Source organism: Seriola lalandi, unplaced genomic scaffold (assembly GCF_002814215.2).
Source record: "Seriola lalandi dorsalis isolate HSWRI2012SDOR001 ecotype SW California unplaced genomic scaffold, Sedor1 jcf7180002054444, whole genome shotgun sequence".
NCBI classification, from domain to species: Eukaryota; Metazoa; Chordata; class Actinopteri; order Carangiformes; family Carangidae; genus Seriola; species Seriola lalandi.
The window spans coordinates 15,491-27,824 of record NW_019524997.1 but is presented as its reverse complement, the minus strand read 5'-3'; the positions used below and the strand labels follow the sequence as shown (position 1 = coordinate 27,824).

Below are 12,334 nucleotides of genomic sequence, written 5' to 3'. Positions count from 1 at the left end.
GTCATCCAGCCCCCCCCCCGAGGGACGAGCTGCGTCTGAGTCTTTAACAGAATCATTTGTTCCGAGAAAGTGGGGGAAAGTAATGAAGTACATTTAGTCCTTCAGTTCAGTACTGAGGTACTTGTGCTTCACTAGCGTATTTCCATTTTGTGCTACGTCATATTTCTACTCCACAAAATGTGAGAGGGAAGGATTTGACTTCTTACTGCTCTTCATTTACCTGACACCTTTATCTTTAGATTTTACATGAGAACACGTGTTAATTTAAAAAAATTACACTGTCAAAATAGGTTTCTGACACACAGCGGATCAAAGAGTGCCGATCGTCCCTGGCTATAAAACTTTCTATTGAACTTCTGCCTTTTCACAGCGTAAACAGAAACCTCTCTAACTCTGACGCTGCCCCCACTGGTCATGTGTTCACTTGCATCTCGTGGACGCGTAGCATTAATGTCTGAGGATGTGCACAACCAACGCTCACGTGAAATAACCACGATGTTTTCTGTCATTGGTCAGACGTCTCTGAGTTTATCTTTGCGGCATCGTAATGATCTCTTTCAGTGATGTCGCGTTTCCTGGTGAAAAAGGAGAAAAAACACCAGTTTTTCATGATTATACAAACCCTGAATTTAATACCTGTTCTGGAGCTTTCGATCATATGACATGACCGACCTCAGCAGATGGAGTTTTAAATCTGAACGTCTAAATCTTCTTGTCTTAATCCATAAAGTCACACAAACAGATTTTTTTGCAGCAGACATTTTGCCATGTCAGAGCATGAGAAGCACAGATGTTACTAACAACATTAATAATGGCTGCATCCCATTTAGTTTGCCAGCTCCAGGGCTCTGGTCCACTGGGACTCTTAAATGGACCAGAGTCACCGTTAATGTTGTCAGTTCCACATGTGCTTTTCATGCTATGACCATGGATGTAGTGATGGACAGGTGTACTGGGCACAGGCTCAGGGGCCCAGGGGGTCAAGGGGCCCCTGGAGACACAAAACAACAACAAAGAGACACAAAGTGGAGTTAAAATGTCTTCTGTTAAAAAGGCTTATTTAAGATATAAAACAGTTTGTATGTTCATCATATTTCTATTGAGAAAACTGCAGCAGGAATGAAACGTTATTACTCCAGAACAAGATGAGTCATTCCCGTCTCATTCATAAGTTGCTGAGCTGTGAGATCAGATTCTCTATAATGGCAAATGCATTTGCTGATTGTCTCATTTCTTGTGTCTCTCCAGCTGGTTAAAACCAAACAGAGGAAGGTTTCTCTCCAGCCATGCAGAAGGTAATCCATCATCCCACTGGCCTTTAGAAATGACAGTTGGAGGAAATAAAAAGTGCACACATTCATGGCAAAAGTTGAATCTACACACGGCTCTCTGCTCCAACAATGATGTAGTTTTGTCCTTCGTTTCTATTAGTGATGATGATATTGTTCTCATCAGGGTAATAGCTGAGAATTAAAGTCCAGAGGAGCCAAAGTCATGAGCAGCGAGACGATGAGACAGATTGGAAACAAACCAAAGTCAAACCAAAGTGTCCAAGTGCAGACCTCATGTCTGGAGACGACAGTTCTGTAAACCGATGGCAAAACAGTCGAGTCACGGTTCATCACCTCCACAGAGTTTCAAAGCTCATTCATTCACTTCAGTTTGGATGAGCATGAAACTGTCCTGCTGGAATCATTCGAGTCCAAAAGATGAAAATCTGTTAGAAAAGCTCTGGTTCAAGAAGCACATGGACATGAACACTGCTCTGTTAGCGACCTTTGCTCCCTACAGACTTTAACCACGCCTGACATCGTTCACAGTTTCTCTGCTCGGGACTTTAAGAAGTGTAAATTTAATGTTATTTGTCAAAAGCTGCCAAATATTCTTTATTTTAAAGCAAGCTAACGCTAATTTAGCTAAATAAACACAACCTGGTTGATGCTACAAGCTAACATACTGGACCAGAAACCGGTTATATCTTCTGGTGTGAACTTGAACACAAACCTGTTTAAGGTGTGGTCCATGTCAGTGACTTACATCTGCTTTACAAGAAATAGAAAAATAAAAAATGTTTGTGGAGTGTCTTTAACTCCGTCCCACTCAGGATGAAGAAGTTATGATACTGTAACACCAAACTGATCTTTAACAGCATGTTAGCTTAAACATTAGCATGAATTTGAACCTCTCAGAACATGAACATAAAATAGAAAAATAAAAATATTTCCATTTTTTTTGAGAGGTAAAAGCATCATAACTTTAATGGAAAACAACACATCATCATATACCGCAAGCTAATGCTTAACAGCACGTTAGCTTACTGAGGTTAAACATTAGCATTAAGTTGAACCCTAGTCCTGTTATTTTTCACAACTTGCTAACGCTACAATGCTAATATTAATAAAAAAGACTGAAGATGATGTAGAACTTGTACATTCAAATTTCTGTGTGGCTCTGTCAGACTGGATTTTATTTCACTTAGCATAGCAGCACTTCCTGTTTGAAGCTACTGTAAAAAAAGGTTAAATTAGCTGGTAAAGTAAACCTGTTTGTTTCCTGTGCTGTTGTGGATAAAGAGGAGTGTGTCATGTGATGATAGTTTGGTAATATTGTTACTGGGTTACTTTTCTCTATTAATCATTTAATTCTATTGTCGTCTCTCTGTGTCCAGATCAGGCTGAGTGCATTGCTTTTATTATTAATATAAATTATGGATAAAACTATGAAAATAAAACCTGAGTTGTGATAAACTGGAATGATTTCACCTCCTAAATGTTTCTGTTGGTTCAGGTGGAAGGACGGGTAACTCCGGTCAACCTGCCTTCTTCCAGGGGCCCGAGCGCCCCGGGGTCTCCTGCCACGGGCATCATGGTAAACTTATACCTGCTCAAACACACCTGTAGTATCAGTCTGTACACACACACACACATTAACCTGCTATCTGTGTGTGTGTGTGTGTGTGTGGTGCTCAGGCCCGAGTGAACGACCAGGTGGTGGGCTACAGAGACCTGGCAGCTCTGCCCAGAGATAAAGCCATTCTGCAGGTGGAGAGACCAGACCTGATGACCTACCAACCACACCTGACCTTCTCCCCGCTCGACCCGCCGCGCAGAGAGGTACACACACACACACACACACACACACACACACACACAGATAGCAGGTTAATGTGTGTGTGTGTGTACAGACTGATACTACAGGTGTGTTTGAGCAGGTATACGTTTACCAGGAGACCCTGCCAAGGCACTTAGGCAGGTTGTGACAACTTTATGTTTTAGACATTATGTAGATTAAAAAATAATCAGCCTGGAAAGGTTTAAATTAAGAGATTACACCCTCTCTAACTCCTCATGTCTCAACCTCATTGTTTCTGTAGTTACTGTAGTAACAGTATTGAGTCGTATTTTGAGTGTGTTATAATGTTGGCCTTGTGTTTCTGTGACCTGCAGCGATCTCTCTCTCCTCCCTCCACATCGCCCACCATGTCTCCTGAGGTAAGACTCTCACTCACCTGTCACGGAGCAGATAATGCAGGTACATCAGCCTCACACCTGTAACACAGCGCAGTTAATAAGGGACAGAATACGACATTTGTTCAGTGCATTATGACATTTTTGCACCGTTTTTTCCTCAATTTTTTCATGCAACATTTTCTTGGTAAATACTGTGAGAGCCAGCGTGAGGATGGACAGATGGCTTTCCATCATCACACCTCTCGTGCAGTAACAGTAACACTGGGGTTTGTTGTGTCACATGAATCGTCTCCACATCTTCGGGTCGTGTGGAAAGATTCAAATGTTTCGGGAGAATATTTGTTGGTTATATGTGTTTTGGATTCTGGTCTGATAAATGATTGTGTAAAAACTCGGGTGATGAAGAGCTTCACTGCAAACTGACACTATAAAACCTGGTCAAGTCCCAGAGAAGTATTTCAGTTACTGAATAAGAAATGCGTGAATTTGTTTTTACTTTTCTTCTGTTCAATGTCTCCAAAGTTCAAACAAAACAAGGAGTTATTTGTTAAAAAGCAAAAGTTATTTTTTTCCTGTGAAAAAAGAACTAAACTGTAACGTTTAAACAATAGTTGGACAAAGTAAAATGGAAAATACAATATTATATAAATTCAAATACAGTTTGATTATTATCCTTTTCCTCACGTTCACTTATTAAACATTTCTATAACCTGAGCTTGAAGATTCACTTACTCTGTGTCATCAAAGCTTTCAGCCACATTTCATGGTCTTCCTCAGTTGCTCCGGTTGTCGACTACAGTTGGAGCTAGTGGACGTTTATCACATAAGTGAAACTCCACCCTCAGGGAGCTTGATAACATCTAAACCGTCTCCATGACAACTGAGCAAACTCCACCTGCTGATGAAGACCATTAGATGTGGATGAAACAACGAGTACGTGATTCCACGTTATTTAAAACGATATTTACTGAAGACAAAAGCTGGAATAAAGAATAAATCATGTAGAAGTCCAAGCTGAGAGGAGACGAACCCTCGGTGACCTCTCATGTCTCACTGCCGGGTCACGACCCAGACTTTCAGGACAAACAGTGGTTGGACTGATGTCCTCATCCTCTCGTCTCTCTGCTTTGTCTCCTCCGTGTTAGAAATGTGACATTTAATGACTGGAGTTTTTCCAGCGCTGGGAACAGAGAGCGTCTCTGTGGCGGCGGCTGTGACCTCACTGATGATCTCCATCCGTCATGAATGAGCTTCAGTCCTGTGAAGTCAAATCTAATTAAACTCCCGGGACAGAAGGAAAAAACTGCTGAGACTCAGAGTCGCTGTCAGTTTCAGTTTCAGTCTGAATCTGTGTTTACCGCTCACAGCGCCGCCTGCTGGACCGACCGTTTACAGACCAGAACCTCATCCTGTCAGGGCAGCTTTTCAAAAGAAAAGCCTGTGTGTCAAAATAATCCAGCTGCCATCAAAGCAGTCCGTCATTCTGGACAGACGACAGAGAGAACTATGAAAAGCTGCATCCAACACAGTTTATAAGATCAATCTGCCCAGCTTCATCCTCATCCTCATCATCATCCTCATCCTCATCCTCATCCTCATCCTCCTCATCTGTGTGTGTTTGTGTGTCAGGTGAAGGGACGCAGAGCAGAGAGTGACAGTGGTTCTCCTGGAGGATCAACGCTGCAGCTCAACGCTGGACGCAAGATCAGCACCAGCCTGCAGCATTTCCACAGACCAGGTCTCTCACACACACACACACACACACACACACACACACACACACACACACACGCACACATAATTTAATTATATGAATCAATAGATTAATGAAGTGATACATTTTTTAAAAGCTATTAGTTGATGAGTTAAATTACATTTAAATTTATTTAAAATTTTAATGATGCATTAATAAACTCAAAGTAAAAAAAGACAAAAAAACAATTAAAAGGTCATTAAATTTTTTCAATTAATTAATTCTATTTCCTTAATTTTGCAGTTCCATTAAAAAAAATTCAACTATGAATTCATTATTAATATAGATCATAAACACATAATTAACACAGCGAATGATATTTTTTATTATGATTAATGCATCATTTAAATGCAAATTTAATTAATCAGTTTATTTAATTGTAGTTTAACTGATTATAAATAAACTAATACAAGTTAATGAGTAAGTTAATGAGTATAATGAAAATTATTTGTCATTGTAGTTTTAATTTTAATTCTAATGTTATTAATTTTGTATTTTTGGTATATTATAATATTATTATATTATATATTATATTATACGTCATCCTCACATGTGGTTAATTGATTTTATTTTAATACTGTCACTCCTGGACTTCCAAACTCTGACACCTGAGAAATATTGTTTCAGATAATGGAACCAACATCTACAGGAAACCTCCCAACTACAAACAGGGTGAGCTCTTCTTCTTGTTTATCAGTGTCTTCATGTGTTTTCTGCTCCGTCCTCACTGAAGCCTCCTGTGTCTCTGTGTCTCTGTGTCTCTGTGTCTCTGTGTCTCTGTGTCTCTGTGTCTCTGCAGACGGTAAACATGTGGAGGGCAGCGGAGTCATCCAGTCCGCAAAGTTTCCTGCAGCTCAGCCTCCGGATCCCAACCAGCCCTCCAAGATAGAGACGGAGTACTGGCCCTGCCCCCCCTCGCTGGCAGCCATGGGTAACACACACACACACACACAGACACACACACAGACACACACACACACACACACACACACACACACACAGATCCATGTAAACACACAGAGTGAGGCTGAGGTCACGTCCACACTACTATGTTTTCACTTCTGTCCACACGATTTGTTTTATTTTGAAAACTCTGGGGTTGCGTTTTATTTTGAAAACTCTGGGGTTGTGTTGTAGTCTGGACAGAAAGTGAGACCTTTGTAAACGATGAGGTCACACCCACGGTCTCTCCTGATTGGCTGTCATCAGCCTGGACTACCAGTGGTGAAAACAACATGATGATGAACGACAGTGTTTCTGACCTTGTTGTCTTTGCAGCTGTTGTTCACTTACATTCTGTTTTAATGCTACAGCTGCAGAGGAGACAATCTACTTCCTGTTTACACCGGCTCGCACACGCTCAGTGTAGTGAATGCACATGTATGAGTTTTCAGGTGTGACAGTCTGGACGGATATCGTTTGAAAACGGCGTTTTAAAAAGAAATGGTAGCAGTGTGGACGTAGCCTGAGTTCGGAGACAGATCTAACTTTAAACATGAACTCTCGCAGAGATCGAGTGGAGGAAGAAGAAGGAGCTGCCGGAGGAAGATGAGTTTGAGGACCTGACAGAAGAGGCCAAGACGCTGCAGGAGCAGGAGCTGGAGAAGGTCAGTGACTGGAGATGAATAAAGGTTATGACCTACCTGCCTGACACCTGTAACACCTGAGCTCCCTGTGTCTGTGTCCAGATCAAGTCCAACCTGGGCCGTCTGATCCTGAAGGAGGAGAAAGAGAAAGCCGTTTATCGGAGGAAGACACAGTCGCTGCCCGACAGAACACACATGCACACCAGTGAGAAACACTGACCTTCGTCTGAGGCTTTAACTGAGTTTACTTCCTGGTTCAGGATGAATCGACGCTCACTGAGATTACCTGTGTTTCTGTGTTTTACCTGCAGGTTTGTCAGCGAGTGCATCAAAGTCTCCTTCACGTTCAGGCTCAGGCTTGACCAGAGTGAGTGTTTGTGTCTGCAGCTGCAGACTGTGAGACCGGGTCGACACAGGAGGAATATTTAATAACTAGACCGGCGCACTGAAAGGAAAAACATTATCATCACAGTTCACATGTGGCGTCACTCAATAATAAAATGCAAAGTCAGCACTAAAACAGTTGAGGAGTGTCGTGGTTGCACTCACTTTATTTTATATTATTATCTGGATATCACAAATTAATTATTACATGATATCAGGATTAAATTAACAAACAAAATAATAAGATAATTATTATTATTGTTATTGATTAAAATTATTGTTATCTTGGAAAAACAGGATAATTATCGTATTATCTCAAAAAAAAAAACCTTTGTTATTTTTTACTAACTTTTTATCCTGAGATCATGTGATAATTAACTGATATAAATATCAAACAGTATAAAATAAAATGAGTGCGACAGCTCCCGTACAGAACTAATACCGCAGGGTTGTAATGTGTAATACCCGTGTCGGCCACAAGGGGTGTGAAATATTCTTTTTCCTTGTGGCTAAAATGAGTATTACTTATTTACAATTCCAGAAACAAAAAGAACCTTTTGAAGTGAATTTAGTTTTTCAGTGTTTGGTGAAAAAGGTGTAACCAGGTGTTTGGTGTTTGCAGATGCAGTCTGCAGAGTTCTCCACAGACGGAGACAAAGGACCATCAGGTAGGATTCATGTTCAGTTTTATACAATGAAACGGAGGAACGATCTCATCTGTTGGGGACTATTTTCATGTTGATGCTGGTGGAGGAACACGTCGCAGTGCGGCTCACTCATGTGTTTTTTATTCCCTGTCCTCACGTCTCTCCTTCCTGTCGTTGTGTTTTGGCAGCTGCTCAGGTGAGTGTGTGTCGCCTCCTCAGACATGAACTGTGTGTGTGCTGCAACTGAACAGCTGCAGGTCTGAACTGCCTCCTGCATGAGCTTCTGCACAGTCCTGAACAAAGTGTGTGTGAGCAGATGCATGTGTGTGTGTTTGTGCTAAATCTGCAGCTTTACACCGTCACCGTGCGTTTTCTACTTCCGGCTTGCCGTCCCTGTGCTGCGTTTGTGTTCTCCAGGTTTAAGTTGTTGTGTGTGATGTTTGCTGCGTTTGTTCTGCTGTAGGACGGAGACGCTCGCAGGGAGAGGATGGACAGAGGAAACTCTCTGCCGAGTATCCTGGAGCAGAAGGTGAGAGCTGCCAACGCTTTCTAACACACAATCAGTGGAGGATTTATTGTTCGTATAATAATTTATACATGCGAAAGGTTTGAAGAGTATAATTTGTTCAAAATAAACCAACATGATGTGATTATTGTGAACTGAACCAGGTGGAAATTAAAATGTATTTTCTTCTCCACTGAACCTCGTTGAGAAAGTTCGTGTTCCAGACGTAGAGTTAATGAGATTTTGAGGTCGGAGCTTTAATTAAAAACATTTTTATACAGTTTTTTTGCATTTTCTGAAAATGTTTCTGAAGCATGAAACAGGAGGAAAGAAACTTTAAAAAGAAACTTTATGATCTGATATTTATTTATCATAAATGTAGATTTTTTTAAATGTGTATATTGTTTATGGTTGTTTGTGTATTTATTATATATTAACACATCGTGTTAATATATAATAAATACTGCAGATATTTATAAAACTCATTCATTCAGATACATTTCTGGGGTCACAGTTAAGGTTCAGTCATTTTGTCATTAACATGACGATGACAATATTATCTGATAATAATGATAATAATAATAATAATAATAATAATAATAATAGTTCCTGAACAAGGACGTCACAGTTCACACGTCTCTCTGCTGCTCAGGTGTTTCCCTATGAAGCTCTGGTTGTGACCCACAGAGGGCGCTGTAAGCTGCCGCCAGGGGTGGACCGCACTCGACTGGAGGTGTGTATCACAGAGTGTATGTGTGTGTGTGTGTGTGTGTGTGTGTGTGTGTGTGTGTGTGTGTGTGGTTAAGGTCTGCAGTGAACTGGTTTCACTGGTGATGTTTGAGGCGGTTTAACGAGACCCGCTCGGACCCTGAACCTGAAGATGTTTCTATTTTCTAGTGCTGTCAGAGAGTGTAGAAAAACAGCGACGTCTCACTCTGAGTCCGGCTCTTTTAGTCCTCTGATAAAAACTGACCCTGATTCTTTTTCTTCTTCTCTCCTCTCCCAGAGACACCTGGATCCCGAGCAGTTCGAGCAGGTGTTCGGGATGCCGATGGCCGAGTTCGACCGCCTCTCTTTGTGGAAACGAAATGAACTGAAGAAGAAAGCCTCACTTTTCTAACAGGAAGTGACATCGTTCCCGACTAATACTTGACGAAGCACCTGCTTTGAAAGGAGGAGGAGGAAGAGGAGGAGGAGGAGGAGGAGGAGGAGAGAACCCAGGCCATAACATCAGATATCCAGCCCTTCATCACGTCCATTCACACCAACACGTCCTCCATCTAACTAACCAATCACGTCCCTGGATGTGAGCCGGCCCCCGAGGATCAGACAGAGTGTTTACTGAAGGCTGGTCCTGATTAACCCTTTACTCTGGCTAACCTTAACGATGCACTGACACTCACATATTACCTGTGCTGCACTTATACTCACTGCTCGCAAATCATCCTCATTACCTGTCTGCATCAAACACCGCCGCCATCCTCATCCTCATCATCATCAATATCATCATCATCATCACCATCACCATCATACTTGTGTATTGTCTCTGCAGAGGTCTGTATCATGAGGGGAGGTTAGCATGTTAGCATGTTAGCAGCTCTCTTTGGGTTTAACTCAGGTGTTCTGGACTCATGAAGCTGGTTCACCTGTCGGAAACAACTACTGACCAATCAAATCGCTGGAAAATCATTTCTACAGGATCCTGACAGGGACAAAAGCTCTGAGTTTATAATAAAGTCACAAGAAATAAAGAACGAGTGACATTTTTAAAATGATCAGAACAATCACTTCTACTCCAGCCTGATTGAAGATTTCTGACGGTGTCAGTTGCTTTAAATCTTTGTAACTGACTTCATGTGAACCCACATTAAATGCAAGATGCTAATGCTAATGTAGCATCCATCTGTTTAGTCCACACTGACTGACAGCTGATATTTACTGGACCAAAACAAGTTTTCATGTCGACTCAGCAGGAAGAAATCAGCTGTTTTTATCTGTTTATCTGCCTATAGTGGAATCAGAAAACTCACATCCAGATCAATCATTAATCAGATATTTACACAACAACACAGAAGTGACGCTGCCCCCTCTGGTCATGTGCTGAATAGCATCTCTCGTAGCATTAAAGGGTGTTTGGAGGTTTCCTGCCGGGAGCGAGTTGCTGTGGAGCTTCAGCCATTGTTGCGTTTACAAGACGCGACGCTCCAAAGGAACGCAGGACAGACAGGCCAGGGCTAGCTAGTTAGCATGCTAACTTCAGGAGAAGAAAAGACATGACAGAGACAAGAGTCAACATCGGTGTTTGTTTCCACCTCTGGAGACAGATGTTAGTGAGTGAAGGATTGAAGTTTGATGCTGAACTCACAACGTTTCTTCTAGACTGGCAAATAAACAGCTGCTAACGCTAACATTAGCTTTGTAGCAACGGCAAAAATCTCATATTTCTACGGCGTCTTATTCTGTGATTATGTTGTTTATATTTCACGAGGCTGTAAATCTCTTTTTATGGTCTAAATCATTAATGGAGGTGGTCTGAGGACCGGACCAGTTCAGAACCAGCTTCATGAGACCAGTTATCAGGATGAAAACCAGGAGCCCTGACAGAACCAGACCCAGTTAAACTCTCCTCAGGGTCCAGGCCTCTGACGTGTGTCAGCTGCTGTCACATAATAAACATGTAACAGATAATAAATCTATTTATTACGTGAAGCTTTTAATTTATTTGATGATTGTAATTTTTACTGCCACGACGTCGTCAGCTGCTGTGAAGTTTTTTCATTTTCTGCTGTACAGTTGTTTTTTTTTAATTTAACGAGCACTCGCCGACGACTTCAGTCCTCGCTTTAACTCGCCGCCAACATCTTCCCGCTAATTTCAGCATCCAGACATTTTAAAGGAGTAGTCCGCACTAATCAACATGGTAGCGTCTGTATTGGATGGTGTCTTGAGGTAGAAACGTCTCTGCCGTCGTTTCCGTGCTCGGTCTTCACGTCCTCTTTGTTTCTGTTGTACGATGTGAGGGAGTCAAATAAAGCCTAGAAAAACGTTCAACATCTGCTGCTTTTATTGTCTCTGTTTTATATCTGTGATACTTGTTTCTCTGCAGTTTGAAGTTTTAGACTAAACGAATCGTTTTAAAGCATCAGTTCAGTTAGTGGCTTAAAGCTCAGGCAGGTTTCATTACAGGAACTACTTTCTACCAAAGAAATAGTTCCTGTAAAAACTGTGGACTGAGTTTCTGTAGATTATAACAGATCATGTTCTAGAAACAAAACATTTCTTTAAGGCTGCACTGATCGATATTCCTTTAATATTACTAATGGATGTATCAATGTGTGAACATGTAAACACATTCACAACTATATAATCTTCCATGTTGCCCAAAGAAAATCAGTTACTGCAGCTTTAAATGTGACTTTAAACCTGCGATGCACACGTATCTTTGTGAGCAATAATCTTATCATTTAAAATGAAGCATAAAAATTATTTGTTTATTTAACAATTGTTTCATGAAAATTATATTAGTCTATGTATTCATTAACAATTTTATGTTTGTTAAAAATACTGCATAGGACTGATACTGTGTGTGTATATATATATATATATATATATATATATCAGAGCCTCCTCTCTTCTGATTGGCTCACAGACCTGTTGTCACTAGAGCTGCAGAGAGAAGCCTGAGAAGGTTTTTACTGTCTGACTGGTTTAATGGTGTTTAACATTTCTCTGACATTTACTGGCTGGTTTATTCATCAGCAGCTGACTGTGGTTTTGTTTTCATCACATTAAACATGATGATATCTGAACATCTGTATCTGCAGCTGCAGATTTAAACGGATCCGTCGTGGATCTGAATATAAATCCTGATATTTTCCATCTTTACTATAAAACCGACATGTTTTCTCTTTCTGCTCATGTGTTGCTACAGATTTTCCCCCCCCCCCCCCCGAGAGTTTTTCACACCTATTGTGGTGAGAGATTCAAAC

General features: G+C 41.1%; 1 protein-coding gene across 1 annotated transcript; it reads left to right on the top strand.

Annotated features, from left to right (window-relative positions):
- The first annotated feature begins 1,246 nt into the window (after nt 1–1,246).
- dmtn (dematin actin binding protein) lies at nt 1,247–11,396 on the top strand. The gene is made up of 15 exons (XM_023411026.2): nt 1,247–1,295; nt 2,788–2,868; nt 2,970–3,113; nt 3,447–3,491; nt 5,100–5,208; nt 5,851–5,895; nt 6,023–6,154; nt 6,733–6,830; nt 6,912–7,014; nt 7,121–7,176; nt 7,816–7,861; nt 8,029–8,036; nt 8,304–8,369; nt 8,998–9,078; nt 9,352–11,396. Exons 1-15 carry the CDS (start codon nt 1,287–1,289, stop codon nt 9,463–9,465), a joined length of 1,137 nt encoding a protein of 378 aa, XP_023266794.1. The 5' UTR covers nt 1,247–1,286; the 3' UTR covers nt 9,466–11,396.
- Nucleotides 11,397–12,334: the final 938 nt, after the last annotated feature.

Bases quoted from the DNA above. Each gene is read 5' to 3' on its own strand.
- dmtn (XM_023411026.2), top strand. The intron at 2,869-2,969 runs GTAAACTTATAC...TGTGGTGCTCAG, and splicing joins CTCCTGCCACGGGCATCATG to GCCCGAGTGAACGACCAGGT. The intron at 5,209-5,850 runs GTCTCTCACACA...ATATTGTTTCAG, and splicing joins GCAGCATTTCCACAGACCAG to ATAATGGAACCAACATCTAC.